We start from the raw sequence: 19,307 nt of genomic DNA, 5'->3' as shown, positions 1-19,307 counted from the left end.
AACTAAAGCACAAATAAACCAGGTCTTTGAGCCTTGAAATGGAGAACAATGCTCAACATTGGCAGGTCTTGATCAAACGTGGGGGGGGGGAAGAAAAATTTGGAAATTTATTTATTTATTAAATCCCTCTCCCCTCTGGGCATCTCACACCATGAAATCAAACAGTTTTTAAGTTCAGCATAAAGCAGCAAAAGTCACAATGAACTAATTTTGAAAAACCGTTACACAATTTAAAAATCAAAACCATACCTCCATTAAAAAGTGTGTGTCTGCTTTTGCAGATGAGTTTCCTGAACTCATTTCTTGGCAAAGTGGAAATGTTTTTGGAAACCATCAGGGAAACTTCGTACATATCTCAAGTGTACCAGATTCTGTGGCTAAATTAGGACATTGCAATGATGCTAATTGGCTTCAAAGCTGTCCTATTTACTTTCCTTGTCTCCAGCCGCTTGCAATTAGTGTGCATATGTACATACAGCAGACTACAAACACTGCCCCTGAATTGAAACACTGAGCTGTAAACAAATCTTTAAGCTGTATTTTGTTCATTTGTGGGGGGGGGGGGATGAGCAGATTAAATGTGATACCTTGTTGTTTGGCTTAATTTTCATTCCATAGCCTATGACACATTAATTTTCATTCCATAGCCTATGACACACTGGTAGCAATTTTCAAGCCACTATATCTTTCCTTTCAAAAAAAATTAAAGGGATTTTCACTCTTTTCCAATCTGCTTGGTATATTTTGTTTCCACGTAGACCTGCTGAGCAATCACATCTTGAAAACGGCTATGTGTGCAGAAGCCATTATTGCTGGTTTATCAATGGAAACACTGCAGGGTAACATGCTGGACGTCGGCTGCAATGGCGACGAACTGACTCTTAATGGAAGGCCCATCATTGCTAACAAGGATGTCATCGCGACCAATGGCGTCATACACTTTGTCAACGAATTACTCATCCCAGACTCTGGTAAACCTTTTTTCCCATTATGATTTTGTCTCAGACAAGATTGGTGAGCTTGCCAGTGTGAACGGTGCAGCTTAACCGCCAGGGCTGTTGTTTGGGGATGACCCCCATGGTCTCAGCTCCAGTTCCTTTGTGTTCGGGGTTGGACATCCTGCTCATTTTTGTAGGTTTTTTCCGTTGCTTATAGCAGTGCACACTGCAAAGCAAAGTGCAGATGAGACACCAGCCAACCTGCCCAGAAGCATCTCTTCATATAAATTATATCCATTTTAAGTACCTTTCGATTATACCTTTTAAGCAACCACCCCTGCTCATTGCCATCAATTGTATTCTTTTATTTGAATATATGGAGAATGCACTACAACTACCTGACCCAGTTGTGACTGGCCTAATTCCTTGTCAGTTCAGCTGATGTTCCATCTGAGTCACTTGTCTTCCACAGTGTAGCTTTCCCACTTCTAAAATGAGGTTATACATGAAGGTATTCGACAGAGAGAAAAAATATTAAAAATAAGCTTAATGTCAGGCATCCCCAAGCTTCGGCCCTCCAGATGTTCTGGATTACAATTCCCATCATCCCTGACCACTGGTCCTGTTAGCTAGGGATCATTGGAGTTGTAGGCCAAAACATCTGGAGGGCCACAGTTTGGGGGATGCCTGTTAGTGTCAACAAAATTAAGAATGGAAATGCCAAATCTTTCTGGGTTTGTTTTTTTGATAGTGGAAGCACAGCATGAGCGTTGAAATGGAGATGTAAAATGAACCATAAAGCCTCATTTTTAAAAGACACACACACAATGAATCTGTAATAGAATACACATATTTTTGTTGCATATTTCAATTTAATTTAAAGCTCTGGTCCATGGGTAGGCAAACTAAGGCAAACTAAGGCCCAAGGGCCGGATCTGGCCCAATTTACATGAGTAGAATGTGTCCTTTTATTTAAAATGCATCTCTGGGTTATTTGTGGGGCATAGGAATTCGTTCATTTTTTTCTTCAAAATATATAGTCCGGCCCCCCACAAGGTCTGAGGGACAGTGGACCGGCCCCCTCCTGAAAAAGTTTGCTGATCCCTGCTCTGGTCATTCATCAGTTACCCCTTCTGTAATAAATATGAATGTTGAGACTTATGTTAACATCTCTTCTTTTTTAATTGCAGCTAAAACTTTGTTGGAGCTGGGTCAGGATTCCGACGTTTCAAAGGCTATGGACCTTTTCAGGCGAGCTGGCCTCAGTTCGCATCTCACTGGAAATGAGCGGCTGACAGTTCTTGCCCCCATCAATTCTTTCTTCACAGGTAAGCTCTGGCACTTATCTGCACTCTAATCTGCCTAGTAGCAGAACCAGAAGCATCAATCAACTCAGGACACAATCCATTCTCTGGTGGGCACTGCTGGTGGCGTGTGACAGTGATGACTGGAAAGGAGGAGAGAGTATAATCCACTCCGCATGCATGGAGCTGTCTCTAAAGCTTCATTTTATTGTTGAAAGTCAATTTGAGCTTGTAAAGTTGCAAGTTAAGGTCACATCTCTTTATTTTTTGGTGTTATTTGTTCTAATGCATGACTGTAAAAGCGAATGTAAAATGCTGTAGCTTTAATGCATGCAGAATATGCCCATCACACATGGGACCAGCCAGTCTGGGTTATAGTATGTAGCAGTGTGATATTGGCACTGTAAAGGCATGCTGCTTCCCCAAAGATCATCTTCATTTGCGCTGACTAGTTTCTGGGGACCTCACAATTCTGCCTGATTGAAAGAATCCACATTCTTCTGAATGTATACATATCAGTGGAATAATTCACATTGTTTCTACAGGGTCACCTATTAATTCATGCATAGTATAGGGGTACCTGGTGTTGATTGAATGAACATTACAGTGTGTGTGAAACCACTCTGAAATGATAGATATGGGGGTGGGGTGGGAATCCTGCCTTTTGTCTTGTCAACACAACACCCAGTTCTTGTCACAGGAGCTCATTGTGTGTTTTGGCTTTGGGGGATGAATGGGCGGTGTTCAGCAGAGGTGGGGAAACCAGGGCTCTCCCGGTTTCATTGAACTACATCTCCTGTCATCTCTGACCATTTGTTATGCTCGCTGGGGCTGATGGGAGTCCAGCAATGTATGGAAGGCCACGGGTTCCTCACTACAGATTTACTCAGTGGTACCAGTTGCTCTGACTCTCTACTTAGATGTTACCTTTAGGTCCTGCTTTTCCTCTCAAGAACTCTGAGGCTGTCATGTGGACCTCAGGCTATCTCTCACCCAAGGCGATTAAAAAAATGAGCTTGATCAACATTTGCTAGAACTTTATGACAAAGTGGTGCAAAAGTTTGCGCTTCAGTAACATTAAGTCTTTGAAGTGCCACAGAATTCTGTGTTGCTTTTGTTACAAAAGCTGAATGGCAATTTCTTTGTTTTGAAATACATTGGCACTAACATTGATTTTTGGCTCTCAACACGGAGGGAGAAAGAGGCAATGGAGTATCCTTGGTCCTCATACTGTGGAACCACGAGCTACAAAGGAAATTGTGCATGCTGCACTGAAAAATTGAAAGTGTTGACTAGAGCAGCATTTCCTCTTCTGTTATAAAAAACATTTTTATTATTTTTAGTTTAAGGAACTATCGGAGTGATGCACAAGGATGGCCCACTGGTGTGAATCACGATTTTTCCCTCAGCACGTTTTCTGTGTAGCCACATGGGTTGCAGATGCAAATTTTGTTTTTGCAGACACTGACTACATTTTAAAAGAAAGCAATTGCCGGCCCCATTTTGCAGTGGGGGAGGGTCACACTTTGAAACTTGCATTTTCCAACAAAATTCTAAACAACAGCATGCTTTAGGTGCATTGTTATAAAACTATGACTCTTGGCTTTATTTCGTTTTGCAGATCAGACTCCTACACCAGACAGGAACATGCTCCGGGATCACATTATTAAAGAGCAGCTTTCCTCTAAATACCTTTTCCATGGACAGAAACTAGAAACTCTGAGTGGCAAGCAACTGAGAGTATTTGTGTACCGCAATGTATGTTTGCCATTTAATTACTCCTCCCAGTTTGAGTTTTAACTTCTCAAAGTGGGGTTGTTGCTCTGGGATCCTTTGGGAGGAAGGGTAGGGAAATAATAGTAGTAACAATAATAACAACAACAACAATCAGTTCAAATAAAATCCTTTCACCAGGTACTCATACATAGCAGTTTAAATGGGGTTATTTCATTTCTGTCCTCACAGCAATCCTGTGTTTGACCTAAGATTATTCAGTGGGTTTCACAGTAGAACAAGGCCTGGTGATTCAGTATAGATGAACAAGCTGGTTCCTTCATTTTCTGCATTGGAAAGTTCTTTTCACACAACACTGGATTTTGATTCCACTGTAGTGTTACACTGAGCTGATTTGTGTGAATGTTCTGCCTTTTAAATCATTTGATCAGCATGCAGTCGAGAGACTGTTAGCCTTGGGGGAATGTCCGATTTACTAGTCAATTGGTGTTCAAGTGCTTCTAGGCCTCACACAATAGACCAAGATGTGCAGGGTCTCTAGTGTGGAAAGTTAAATCATTTAAAACTTCTGTGATGCTTTTAATTAAAACCCAATCCATCCTGTAGACTCTCTGCATCGAAAATGCCTGCATTGCTGCCCACGACAAAAGAGGAAGATTTGGAACCTTGTTCAGTATGGAAAAGGTGCTGACTCCCCCTCTTGGCACCGTTATGGATGTGCTCAAAGCGGATGATCGTTTCAGGTGACATTTTTAGTTCGTATCGTGAGCGTGAGAACAGTGAAGCAGGAGAAGTGGTTTTGCTTTAGTGAGAACCATGACCATTCATGTATAGCATGCAGGATCATCTATCGGTCAGATGAACACCACCCACCAATATTAATCAGCCTTTTTAAAAATCAATTATCTGATTTAAGCCTTTTAAAAATATATATAGTATGGAAGACAGACATAGGAAACTGTCATATACAGATTCAGACCATTAGTCCATCTAGGTCAATATTGTCTACACTGACTGGCAGCAGCTCTTTGGTTTTTCAGACAGGAGTCTTTCCTGGACCTGGAGAGCCAGTGTGGTTTAGTGGTTAAGAGCGGTAGACTCGTAATCTGGGAAGCCGGGTTCGCGTCTCCGCTCCTCCACATGCAGCTGCTGGGTGACCTTAGGTTAGTCACACTTCTTTGAAGTCTCTCAGCCCCACCCACCTCACAGGGTGTCTGTTGTGGGGGAGGAGGGGAAAGGAGATTGTGAGTCGCTTTGAGACTCCTTCAGTGATAAAGCGGGGTATCAAATCCAAACTCTTCTTCTTCTTCTTCTGCCTGGAGATGTTGACAGATGACAGAGCTGGTGGGGACCAAGGATTTACTAGATCCTATGCAGCTTTAGTGGCAGGAACTCCAGTTCAAGCCCATTTGCTGCATCAACCCTGGTTCCGCCTCTACTTTAAGACCCAGTGCTACGCAGTCAGGGTTAGGATTGCCTGCAAGTAATTGAACACAGACGAATGCTGCAATTTAATTACCGGTAGATCCTAACTTCATTATAATTCCTTCCGTGTTAAGTGTTTGTACTTTATCTTTTCCTCTTTAATAATAAGTGCAGTAGGGCAGTATTAATTCCCTTTTGCAGAAAAAAGAGCTCATGATTAAAGACAGCGGTGGTCAAGGTTTCTAAGCTGATTGAACTGTGTCACCTGAATGCAAATAGCACCCAGTCGAGCCACTGGGGTGCTTTTGCTCTAATACTGCAGTGGGGAACTTTTTGCAAAGTAGCCAGATGCAAAAGTGGGAAGAGCAATGGTGTGACGCTCACCTTGGTACAGTAGGTTATATTCCAACAAACCACACACATTCCTCTGTCCTCCTTCCAGGCAAGCAAGAAGCATTATCAGAGTTCAAGAACATATTCTGGCCAGAGAAAAGTACTCAGGAGGGTGTGGCCTTTGGCAGGGCCAAAGAGAGGCGCCTGGAAAGCCATCTTTGGCTCCTGCGCCTGAGTGCCTCACCCTGCACTGCCGCTCTAATGGGACATGTGAACTGCCAACACAAAGGTCTACAGCATCCTGTTTCCAGCAGTGTCCAGCCAGTTCTCTTTGGGAAGTCTTTGCTTAAGAGCTCCTTGCTCCTCCCTAATAATATATTGCAGGCACATCAGGGTTCCCTATGCACAGCTATCTCTTCTGGCGAAAGGAACAGAGAAGCCCACTAGCTCGGGAGTTCTATGTACACGTTGGGACATATATGGAGCTCTGTGCTGGACCTCTTTGTTATTTCAGCCGTGACATTTTAAACTGCTCTTTGAAAATGCCTGAGCGTTAAATGCGTATTTTCTCTGTGTATTTCCTACAGCACTCTAGTGGCTGCCATCCAGTCTGCAGGCCTCACAGAAACGCTGAACAGGCCAAGGTCCTTCACAGTGTTTGCACCAACAAACGAAGCCTTCCGAGCCATGCCGCAAGGGGAGCTGAACAAACTTATGGGTAAACGTCCATAGATCTGCTTGGCTGATGTGTGAGATATTGAGATGACTTACACTGAGTTCCTTGGATAAGTGAGCTTTCCAGCATTCTGTGCTATTCCAGGCTCATATTCCAGCTTCTCTTTTGTTTGCTCATCCATGGGATGGAGACAATAGGTTGCAAAAGCGGTGGCTCTGGTTTTCACTGATGTCACAAGGAATGATTTGTCCATGAGGTGACATTGACTTACTATCTACACCAGGCATCCCTAAACTTCAGCCCTCCAGATGTTTTGGACTACAATCCCCATCATCCCCGACCACTGGTCCTGTTAGCTAGGGATCATAGGAGTTGTAGGCCAAAACATCTGGAGGGCCGCAGTTTGGGGATGCCTGATCTACACCCATGGTGAGACAGTTCAGGCCCTTCAAACTTTGTGGGTGGGTAGGTGGGTGCACCAGATCCCAACAATTTATCACAATGAAAAGATTTTTTTTTTTTGCAGAGTTGCCACCCACTGTGCTGAATTTCCCTCCCCTACTCATCAGACTGCTGTTACGAGGAAGGGGGGATGTCCTGTTTTTCTATATGCTAGCATGTGTGATTGCAAGTTTAGTTGTCTGTGAGAGAAAGAGACAGAGCTAGTCTCTTTTCCCTCTATGTGTATGATTATGTATGTGTGAAAGAGCGAGTCGGTAAGAGAGAGGCAGTGATAGTCTCTCTGCCAGTCTCTCTGCCATGTGTGCAGTTGTCTGTCTGTGGGGAAAAGACATAGACAGTCCAGAAATCCCTTATGCCTCAGTCCTTGAAATTTCCTAGAACTTTTATGGAATATTGGCAGGTGTAATGAAGGAGTAGAAAAAAGGCAAAGAAAGAAGAGTATCAGTCAAGATGTCAGGGTGGATAAGATGGACAAGCAGTAGTAGTGGTGTGGGCTGTGGTGCATGGGTATTTATATGCTACACCCTCTGTTAACAGTGGCTCGCAAAAGAGGTTAACAAACAACATCTAAAAAACTACTTCTAATATGTTCCTCAAGAGAGAGAGGGAAACCATGCCTGGGCTACTGAAGGACCTAAGTAAGAAAAATGTCATGTGCCTGTCTAAAAGAGTTGCCAAGGATCATAGCAGGGAAGATGGAAATCACAGGTGGCCATCAATAAATGTTGATGAATGTTAGCGGGCTGGTAAGGACAGGGATGATATTTTCATAGGCCCCAGGCCCAGTGGAAGAAAAAAGCTTCAGCTTGGAAGCCCTATATGGAAAGGGTATGTGAACTTGTTCAATTATCTTTCATGTAAATATTGAAACATTCTCTTCCCTGAACTGAAAAAATAGTTGTGGCTTAGAAAAGAATATGAGCTGTTCTAGTGCAATGGCTTTTCTCGGTTCATGCCCATCCCATTTGTGACATCATAATGCAACATCTGCTGATGGGAGCTAGTTATCCTTTTAAGTTCGCAGAGCAGCAGTCTGCACATTTGCTCGATTGCTTAATGCACAAATAGTTCGTAACTGATTTGTAGCTACCGTAAGTAGCTGTGGAACTGAAACATCCCAGATGTGAACAGTCAAAATGTTCTGAGGCTTTGTAAGCAAAATATTTAGCTTACTCCTCTGAAAGCAATGAATCACCATTGATGGGAATATATAGCAAAGAGCAGACTTATGTAAGAGGAAAAGGGGAAGAAGAGCTGTGATTTCTTGTTTGATCAGCTTTATCTCTTGGATGTGTTACTTGTAGCTGCAGCTGGATTTGGGACAATGCACAACCTTGTTGTTTAGTCGTTTAGTCGTGTCCGACTCTTCGTGACCCCATGGACCATAGTACGCCAGGCATTCCTGTCTTCCACTGCCTCCCGCAGTTTGGTCAAACTCATGTTCGTAGCTTCGAGAACACTGTCTAACCATCTCGTCCTCTGTTGTCTCCTTCTCCTAGTGCCCTCAATCTTTCCCAACATCAGGGTCTTTTCCAGGGAGTCTTCTCTTCTCATGAGGTGGCCAAAGTATTGGAGCCTCAGCTTCACGATCTGTCCTTCCAGTGAGCACTCAACCTACTGTACTTCTATATTTGCTCCAAACAATTCAGTAACAGGGGGTTAGTCCAATCCCCTGCTACTGAATTGTTTGGAGCAAATATAGAAGTAGGTTGTATATGACTCTTGTTGTCCCTTCCAACTCTATTCTATGATGGCAGTATATATTATATAGATGGTATAATGTCTGACTGCATATCATTTCTGCATCTCAGGAATTTCGGTTTCACTCTGGAGCTGAGAAAATCTTGACGATCTGTCCATAGCTGCCAAGTTTTCACTTTTCTCGCGAGGAAGCCTATTCAGCATAAGGGAAAATCCCTGTAAAAAAGGGATAACTTGGCAGCTATGGATCTGTCCAGAGTTAAGATTCACACACAACATCCTGAAATTCATTACCTCCAGTGTTATGCCTTTGCACATGCTTTGCAAAGTGCATATAGAGAAGTACTGAATTCAATGCCAAAACAGTCCATAGATGCATGAGAGATGAAAGTGAATTTTCAGCAATATAATTGCAATGCTTCCTTTGAAATCCCAGTGCTGTCTTTTAAATGAGGAACTGCTTATTACTTTCTAGCCTAAAACTTTGCCAGAGACTGTAGGAGTCAAAAGTGTACATATTTATCTCATCCAAGCTGTGATTCCAAGTTCACTGAAGACCAACTGAAACACGAAATCTGTTTTTCACAGTGAGGCCTTGAACCTTTCTTGAATGGATTTATCAATGTTGTGATAGAGAGCAAATTTAGATGGGTGTTTTGGGGATCGTGATATTTTCTGTTTTACAAATGTCCCTTTGTTGGTAAAGGCACAGAGGAAAAGATCAGTAATGCGTAAGGGTTTATCAAAACAGCTTCAAACATTTTGGTTCAGTTTCACCTGTTTCCAAAAACAGCATCGGGGTTTTCTTTTCCAGTACGACTTCTGCCACTTTTGGAAACACTTGCCAGATATCAGATTTATAAGCTGCTATGATTCATTGCCAGTATATGTTGGCATCCTCTTCTGCTTATGGAAGAAACAGATAGAGACAAAGGCATCATAAGCAATGAAGGCACCAGCTGCAGCAGCATAGCAGAAAAATATTGCAAGGAAATGATGTGATGTCAAATGAGCAGTTTTACTATTTTTTTTAAAAAAACCCAGAGCACTATGGGAATCATAGCTGCTGTTAAAGGATAGAGGTTCCAAGTATTTTTTTTAAAGTCCTGTGTCCCCCCCCCCCAAAAAAAATTGCAGATCACTCAGATCACACATTCATGCATTTGAAGAGCTAAGTCAAATAACTTCAGTACATTCTATGCAATATAGTACAGTGGTACCTCGACTTACAAACGACTCGACAACCAAATTTTTCAACTTACGGATGGGGCACATGGCCGCACGCTTACAAATTTATCGACATCCGAACGGAAACCGTGGCGGTTTTAGATAGGGTTTTTTCGACTTATGAATTTTTAGATGGGTTTGCTTCGACTTACGAATTTTTCCATTTCCAATGCATTCCTATGGGAAGGTGCCTTCGGAACGGATTAAATTCGTAAGTCAAGGTACCACTGTATAGCTGTTTATACTGCATCCTTCCTCCTGCTGCACAAAACACTTCAGCTGCTCGGTACTTAAGAGTTTCTTTGATGGATGGAATGCTTGCCAGCATACATGAGAATCTGAATATGGGCACTCTAGAGATATATGGTTGCAGTCTGACTTCATGGAACAGCTGCATACTGTTAGTGGAAGGCAGAATACTCCTCTGATACTGTCCTTTGTCTCTTTACCTTACTAGGTGATACTTTATTTTCTTTCCTAAATACCACAAAACAAGTAAAATGAGCTATAACACATATCTTGGGTCTCTTTCACCCCCAGGTAATGCTAAAGAACTTGCCAGTATTCTGAAGTACCACATCGGGGATGAAATATTGGTTAGTGGAGCAGTTGGTGCCGTTGTAAGAATGAAGACTTTGCAGGGTGATAAACTGGAAGTCAGCACTGTAAGTTCAATTCCCTCCCCCTTTTCGTTGTGAAATTGCTGAGTTGTTTATCTACAAATACCTTGAATTTCTGAAAAGCAGACAATGGTTTTATTGATGCATGTCTCATTTCTGTACTTATGCTTCCTTCCCTGCATTTTTGTAAGAAATCATGTAGGATAGTTATAAATACAAGGACATACTCCTAATATTAACCAGTTAACCATGTTCACACAAAACTGTACCTCCCTAGGATTCTACTATGGGAGGGGAAAAGAAGGTTAGACGTGAGCCTCAATTTTGCATACTCTTTCTTCCTCCTCTCCGCACCACGGAGGAAATGTGGGCTTTATTTCACAATAACTGAGTGATCTCTTCAAATCTTCTATCTCCTGTCCATTCATTCACTTCTGGGAGTGACCAGAGCAGTGGAGATAGTTCAAGGTTTGTCCTGACATATAATCTGAACAGGTACAGGGTTGTCATGGAAGGTTTAGAGGAAACTAGACAATGATGCTTATCATCTCTCTTAAACAAGAACATGAACCTTCAGGCTTCAAACCTGGGCATGACTAAGTCCGGTCCCATCTATGACAAAGCTACATAATGACACTATCCACAGAGGGAGAGAGGCTGGAAGAGAAGGTCCAGTTGTGCATGGTTAGCAACTACCAACAAAATACACACACTGTCTAGACACTTGTACTGTTACATAATAACATTATCTCATTTTAATAACCTTCTTTTCACTTGTCAAAAACACATGCAGTGCTGTTAGCAATCATGGCATGAACAGCTTCACATTGAGCTTCTATTGATACCGTAATTGTGATAGTTTATGCAGCAGATGCATTCCTTGATCCAGGGCAGTGTTTTGGGGATTAAGCACAGCCTAGTGCCCCTCAAGACTTATGCTGGCCTGGCAGAGCAAGGGACAGCCTGCAGGAAAATAGGAGTCTGCTTGTGGCTGCCTGCAAGGGAGGAACCACAAAAAGCAATCTTACATTTGTTTAACATAGTCTGCATCCACATTCTTACTTATTGGAATCCCAGGCCTCTGAACACAGAAGTTTGCTCAAGGCATATTAGTTTGTTAAAACAACTAAAACAACTGCTTGGGTGCAGCAGATTTCAGTGCAATATGCTGCTGGGTCTTTTGGAGAAGATTGACAAAAAACCTCCTGCATATTTTCTCCTCTAGAATTATTTCTCCTAGCATATGTTTCTGATGACTTATCTCTGCTTCTTCTTTTTTTCTCTTAAGAAAAACCACATCGTAAATGTCAACAAGGAACCTGTGGCCGAAGCTGATATTATGGCCACTAATGGTGTGATTTATGCTGTGAATACCATTTTACAACTACCAGGTAGGTCAGGTTAGCTTCAGGAATAAAAGAGATCTCCACCCCCTCCCTCAGGTTTCCTTCTCTTTCCTAAGGAGTTAAGGTCACATTATTATTACTGTGGAGCAGCAGTGAAATGCACATGTCCTGTGCAGCAGGAAACAAGTGGGTAATTCTCATCTTCCCAAGAAACATTATATTTTCAGTCTCTAAAGCCCTCATTCACTTCAACAGGGCGCACATGAAGCGTTGGGAAAACTGCATGTGACATATACGTGATTGGAAACATTGGGAGGGAAGAAGGGAAAGTGATTTTGCAGGACTGTGAATCATAATTTCCTTTGACAATTTAACAATAAAAATTGCACACAATATTTTTGGGTGGGTGGGGGTCAGCTTACAAGCAGGTTGCCCCTAGTGAGCCAGTTGAAAGGGCTCCTTGGCTCATTTGACAACAAACAGGATGTTTGCCTGCCTACTCATCCGTGAGAATGATGGTAGTGGTGTTGATCTGAGCTCCAGGCCTCTTTACTTAATATGGAAGTGATGAAGACTGCAGTTGGAAGAGAGCATCATCTAGTCCAACGCCCTGCAATGCAGGAATATGCAGCTGTCCCATATGGGAATCAAACCTGCAACCTTGGCGTTATCAGCACCACACTACAACTTCTATCATCCCTAGCCATTTCCCATGCTTGCTGGGGCTGATGGGAGTTGTAGTTTTACAAAATCTGGAAGCCTAAAGGTTCCCCACACCCAACCTATGTTCTTAATTGTGTTTCCCGAAAGAGTCTACCAGTTTTGGTGGATGGAGGGCAATGACAGGAGCAGCGGACAACTCCTAAAAATACAATGTACAATCCAGCTGTAGTATTTTCCCTTTCCTGCATATGGCAACAAAGCATTTCTCTTAAGGAGGTATCTAGGATAGTATGTGGAATTTTCTGGGTTTGCACACAGAGCAGTAATGTTTGGTTGCTTGGACAGACTGTTAGCAGAGTTCAAAGCACTGGTATAGAGTTGTTGCCATTGCATTTAGTTCGTTCCATAAATTTGTGTCCTGCCTCTTCATTTGATGCTTAAGGTAGCTCAAGAAACAAAAAACCAACCCCAAATAAAAGCATTACAACAGAACGTTGTAAATTGGTCTTCTAAATTAATGGAAGCAGAAAACATCCACAAGTGTGTTTGAATGTTGTTTGAATGTTGTTTGTGTCTTTTAGCTTCCAGGCCTAACGAAAGAAGCGATGAGCCTGCAGACCCTGCAATGGAAATCTTCAAGCAAGCCTCTGCATTATCCAAGGTAAGCATAATGCTCAAGCAGCATATAGAGACATTTCTAATTTCCCTCTATTTGGACATGGACAACAGAGATCATATCACTGGAACCTGCATTCAAATTAAATTATTACAATTTATTTACTTGTTCCACTTTTAAACTGCTCTCTTCAATTAAGATCCTGGGGCAGTTTGTAAAATATCTAGTCGAAACTGTAATAAAACCACTAAACCTTTAACCATTAATTTTGTAATCATCATCATCATCATATTCAGGCTCTCAGAATCAACACAGCAGAGGGCAATGTAATTACAACAGACCTTGAACACATCAATCTCCTGCAAAGGCCGGGGTAAACAGATGTGTCTTAGGCTGCTATCTTTCAGATCAGTTATATTCACATGCTGTGAAGAGGGCAGGGAGAGAGCCCATGTGAGTTAAGGACTTTGCCCACACATAGAGCTTTGCAGCAGGAGGCCTATCCAAAAATGTGCTTGCTTGGAAAGATCTCCCACTGATTACAGTGAAATTTGCCTGTCTGCAGTCCCCTCCTAAAATCACAATCCTAAGTATGTAGTGAACTATACAAAACCAGTGGAATTGGTATCCATGGATCAGATGTGAAATATTTTTTACCAGCTCCCTAAATGATGCTATGCAATCACTCATTTGGCCTCTTATTCAGCCATATTTTAATGGCCTCAGAAGTAATGGCTATGGTGCAAATGGCCTCCTCCAGGCACAGGCTGCTCCTCCCAGTTTTCTTTCCATCTTTAAAGAGGCTTACAGTGGCAGAAGCCGAGGGCTGAAGTTAGACCTACAGCAGCTTTTCAAGTGGTGCAGCGGGAACTGCAGGGCACACAGATGCTGTTCTGACACAAGCTCCCTTTGGATTAGCCCACTGGTTCCTGCCCTCACCCCCGCAACACAACAGCCTTCTGCTCTAATACGGGCAAAACCCATACTTACTAAGGGAATGTTTATGTTTGGGGTTTTCAACTGCACATCAATTTGCTATAAAATTATATAAATATGATTGATTTATTTCATCTGTACAAATGTAAACATTTTCTCTCTTTTTTTCGCCCTTGCAGATTTCCCACAGGAATGTTCGATTAGGTAAGCAAAATTTACATGCCACGTAACTTAAATGGTTCCTCTGTGGTGTGGCAGCTCCCAGGATTTGTAGTTGCACCCCATGCCTCACCCCTGAGAACCATTTGTGTTCTCTCAGAACATGGGCCTGTTTAATACACTCACAGGGACTTCCATATATTCCAGGCATCTTCACTTGATATCTTATGAGTGTTGTGTGGGTGCTGGCCAACAGAAGCATTTTTAGCCACACTCTTAGTGGGGGTCATGTATACTTTGGACCCGCTCTGAATTTGCCTGCTGTTGTACCCTTCTGGGAAGCAAGGTCATTCCCTCATTTCTTAGTGAAGCTTTCCTTCTCTTTGTTTCTTGTAGGCTCTTCCAGGGCAATTCGCAAAGGCTGGGTTGAACGATCAGCTATGAAAAGATGTTAGAGATAACAAGGAATGTGAAATGCCCCAGTCAAAACACAAACATGTGTTGGAAGTAGGGAGATATGCTCAGCCATATTTCCCTATCTCCCACTGCTCCTTTCACTGAGACAGACCACTGGTCCATCTAGGTCAATAGGGATGCAGGTGGCGCTGTGGTCTAAACCACTGAGCCTCTTGGACTTGCTGATTGGAAGGTCGGCGGTTCGAATCCGCCTGACGGTGGTGAGCTCCTGCTGCTCTGTCCCAGCTCCTGCCAACCTAGTAGTTCAAAAAGCACTCCAGTGCAAGTCGATAAATAGATACATACCACTGTGGCAGGAAGGTAAATGGCGTTTCTGTGTGCTCTGCTTTCTGTCACAGTGTCCTGTTGCATCAGAAGCAGTTTAGTCATGCTGGCCACATGACCCGGAAAGCAGTCTATGGGCAAACGGTGGCTGCCTCGGCCTGAAGCAAAATGAGCACCGCAACCCCATAGTCACCTTTGACTGGACTTAACTGTCTAGGGGTCCTTTAACTTTTACCATCTAGGTCAGTACTGCCCACACAGAACAGCAGCCACTCTCTAGGGTTTCAGTCAGGGTTTCTTCCCAGCCCTACCCGGAGATAGGGAACATTGCTTGGCTGCTTAGGGGCAGGTTTCCTTTCCCTTGCATAGTGGGCAAACAGTCCCCCTCCTCTTGTCCTGCCTGGTCTAGACATGCAACAGAGGTGCTAAAATCCTGAGGCAACAGAGTGGTCTATGCCATCTCAGCCTGCAGATGGTAGATTATGTTTTTGAACACTTCCCCACATTTTAAAATACACCTCCTTTTAAATAAGAACAAGGTTCTGGCTCAGTCTGTTCCCTGCTCTGTGACAAGGGAGGGCTTGCCGGGTGTTGTTTTAACAGAGGGACATATTTTATAAATGCAATTTCCCCACCTGCAATCTAAAGTGGTACTCTTCATTCTGTCATCTCAGGATGTTGCCACCAAATTCACGACAAATTATGCTGTGTATGTAAACATAATATATAGGTCAGTAGACAGCTAGCGGTCTCAGTGCATACCCAGTCAAGGGAATACTATACACCATTGTCAAGGAGATAGCATACCATAATATCATATCACCCCATTCTTGCAAATTGTCATGTGGCATGCCAGAGCACTGTGGCTCTTTAGTTTATTCCCATAGGCATCCAACCTCGTTTAATGAAGTTTAGCAAATCCAGTGGAATTAAGTATGTGGGAATGAGTGCCTGATTGCAGTCAGTGTTCAAAACAAACACTGTAGGCACATTCTAAAGCATCTTTCGAGCAATTCAGTTTTCATTTAGCTGTGAACAGCTTTAGAGAGGAGCAGAATAACATAGTGGTAGCAAATGGTTTACTGATTTTAATTTGAGAAGATCTCTGACTATCTTTTTGATGCAGCCATAGATGATTAATGCAGTTGTGCTTATGACAGCGTCTGCTTCTCTCCTTTTTCAGCTCCTGTGTATTCCAGATTGTTAGCCAGAATGAAACACTAAAGCAACAGCCATTCTGTATATGTAAAGCACAACCAAGGATTCAGCTAGCTTTTGCCATTGGGTTGCTGAAGAGAAGGACTTTGTTTTCTACAAAAACCAACAACACCCACACATACACACATGCCACCATGTATTACACAAAGGTTATGGTTTTTTTTCAACTGAAATGAAGGAGAGAAAATAAAAGCCATATATATTTAAACCGTTGTTTGATAAGCCTAATTTTGTTACAATTGGTAGCTGAGAATTCAGGGAGCCTCAGGTATGTGTGTCTACTCCAAAATTATTTAGGCCCAGCCTCCAGTTGTGCAAGAGCTAAAAATGACTATGATTGCAAGACACACTAAAATCTATCCCTCTCTGGTTAGTATTTAATAAAAATGTTTAAGGTTTGCATGTGCTGTCAAGAACACACACTGGCTTACTCTCAGAATTCTGTATTGAATATCTGAGGCTTTGGCTTTAGGAAAGGGAGTTTATTCAGAAATGCAGCCTGAATTTGACTCAGGTTGGCTTAAATTTCTACAGTCTGTCTACATGGCTTTGAGTGCAGATACGTAGACTGATCCTGCACTTTTGCACACAGTCACTGCTAAAACCAAGATTGGTGAAGTTCATTTGTCCAATTTGTGTTCTTGAGGGTCAGTGGGATGAATGGTCCATTTTCTACAAGGTGCTAACACTAGTATTTTCCTACTTAACAGAGTTTTGTCGTGAAATATTTTAGAAGATAGCCACAGAAGCATTTATTATTCATTTCTATATGTGTAGGGGTAGGTACATAAGGATCATGAGTGGTCTCTGTACCCTGGTGCTTTTCTTTTTCTTTCTTTTTTTAAAAAAAACAGAGTAAAAGAGTCTTGCTTTAGAGTAATAATCCAACTTTGTGACTTTTCCACACTTTATGGTTTGAGGCTTGCAAGCTTCCAGATAGGATATTTTGATTTGGTCTCTCATAGTTAATGGGGTTGGTTTGGGCTTTCAACTACATTTTGAAAATGAAGGCAACAAGCTTCATAGCAATTACGTAAAATCTTAATACTGTTTTTCAGAGCACACAGCCTAGGCATGACTTAGACATAAATTTGAATGTGGACATTTTAAAGGATGTAAAAGTACAGCTTGTGCCCTCAATTAAAACTGGCTATTTAGGTCACAATACAGGTGCTACAGAACTAGCTCCCTACATGCTGTGGAAGCTTTCTCATTCATCCACCCCAATAGAGAACAAAACCTGTCAGATATTCAGGAGATTTTCTTTAAAAAGGGGAGAGTGTCGATGTAACATACACTTATAAAAAGCTGCCTGTGTGTGGACAAGCTATCACACGTTCTAACACAAGCTCTCTGAATTGTGGCCTGTAGTCTTAAGAGACTTTGCTAGGCACTCTCTGAACAATGACAGTTGTGTACTTCAGCAAGGACATGTGGTTTTTATTTTCTTCCCTCCTGTGCTTTGAAAATGTTCCACGCAATTCTGTGCCTTAGCTTCTTTCTTTTCTTAAGCCTCATTGATGATATTAGGGAATTTGCATGATATAAGCTATGGTTTGATCAGTGCTGTCAATTAGCTTTTGTTTACACATATGGTTCTAACTTTAATATCTTTTTTTTCTTCCTGAGCCTGGCAATACATCCTCTCTGTAATGTGGTCATAGAGCAATCCCTCATCAAAACCTTCAAATAAACAATTCATTTGTAATAAAACTTGGGTTTTCTTTTAAATATATAAATTGACTGTGTCAGTAATATTACAAGTGACATCACCATATTTTGTTTAGGGACACAGTTTTACCTCGGATAGCTTAAGAAATCCCATGAGTATCACCCCAAAATACTGCAAAGTCTTTCTGCAGATTTTACACATTGTGTAAAGCTTTTGTTTCAGCCATTTACCTCAGAGTTTTACCTCACACTATCCTGGCAGTGAGGAAGTAGAACACTGCCAGCTCAGTTTGCACATGATAACTTATTTGTTTGACAGTACAGTGGTACCTCGGTTTATGAACACAATTGGTTCCGGAAGTCTGTTCATAAACTGAAGCGTTCATAAACTGAAGCGAACTTTCCCATTGAAAGTAATGGAAAGTGAATTAATCTGTTCCAAACGGTCCACGGAGTACTTAAACTGAAGCGTTCACAAACTGAAGCGAACTTTCCCATTGAAAGTAATGGAAAGTGGATTAATCCGTTCCAGACGGGTCCACGGAGTACTCAACCTGAAGCGTACTTAACCCGAAGCACGGGTGTAATTGGTTCTGGAAGTCTGTTCATAAACTGAAGCGTTCATAAACTGAAGCAAACTTTCCCATTGAAAGTAATGGAAAGTGAATTAATTCGTTTCAGATGGGTCCGCGGCGTTCATAAACCGAGGTGTTCATAAACCGAGGTTCCACTGTATCTCCATGTGAAAATCACACTCATTTCTCATTTAGAGAGAAGGTTCAAAAAGCAACTTTCCTTGATATGGCAAGTGTTGATACAAAGCAGTCATTTTCAAATGTGGGCACCTTCAAGCATTCAGATTCATATATGGCATGGCACAGAGGCCTGGCAGTAGAATTGGCGGGGCAGGGGGAGAGAAATTGAAAGCGTTACATAAATATTTTACAATATTCTTTGTTTAATTTTTTGGAGATATTCTTGAGATAGCTTAAAGACACCCTTCTCCCACTATCTATTTATTTATTTGTAACTATTTGGACTCATTATTTATTTGTAACTCAAAACAACTACAAAAATGTGATTAAGAAAGTTTTCCCCCCAAAAAATAAATAAAAATAAAGTAGCACATGGTTGGCAAAGCCAGGCTTTAAGCAATTATCAAGAGCTTTGTGAACATGAAACATAGTTGGAGAACAAATATTTTGTTCCCAGTGTTTTGTTATCTGTGCATCAAACTATTCTGTTGATTGCATAGGTGCCATATTCATGAACATGATATGGTAATGCTACCAGCTGGCACCATTAAGAGTTCATTTGCCAGGTACCCCAGTAAATGCCTACCTCTCCCAATAACACTTAGCTCAAAGGACTTTTTGTGCATTTGTAGTCCTTCTCAGAACTCTGTAAAGTAGGACACTCTTAACATCCCTGCAAAACAGGGCACTATCAATTAGTAATCCTTGCAATAATCCTGGGAAGTAGGGCACTATTAATCAATTCCAGCTTATCCAAGATTACCCAGCCAGTCAGTCAATGC

At 42.0% G+C, this 19,307-nt stretch overlaps 1 protein-coding gene across 1 annotated transcript in view; it reads left to right on the top strand.

The window, feature by feature from the left end:
* Positions 1-17,812, top strand: part of TGFBI (transforming growth factor beta induced) — a 43,028-nt gene extending 25,216 nt beyond the window's left edge. The window contains exons 8-17 of the mRNA XM_035105495.2: positions 759-971; positions 2,129-2,266; positions 3,864-4,000; positions 4,583-4,719; positions 6,322-6,452; positions 10,341-10,465; positions 11,709-11,811; positions 13,011-13,090; positions 14,161-14,185; positions 16,065-17,812. Of these exons, the coding sequence (XP_034961386.1) occupies positions 759-971; positions 2,129-2,266; positions 3,864-4,000; positions 4,583-4,719; positions 6,322-6,452; positions 10,341-10,465; positions 11,709-11,811; positions 13,011-13,090; positions 14,161-14,185; positions 16,065-16,105 (1,130 nt within the window). The 3' untranslated portion in view covers positions 16,106-17,812. The remainder of the gene's footprint in view (positions 1-758; positions 972-2,128; positions 2,267-3,863; positions 4,001-4,582; positions 4,720-6,321; positions 6,453-10,340; positions 10,466-11,708; positions 11,812-13,010; positions 13,091-14,160; positions 14,186-16,064) is intronic.
* The last annotated feature ends 1,495 nt before the right edge of the window (positions 17,813-19,307 follow it).

Source organism: Zootoca vivipara, chromosome 2 (assembly GCF_963506605.1).
Source record: "Zootoca vivipara chromosome 2, rZooViv1.1, whole genome shotgun sequence".
Lineage (NCBI taxonomy): Eukaryota > Metazoa > Chordata > Lepidosauria > Squamata > Lacertidae > Zootoca > Zootoca vivipara.
The sequence above is the reverse complement of the archived record's forward strand: the minus strand, read 5'-3'. Positions and strand labels throughout refer to the sequence as shown.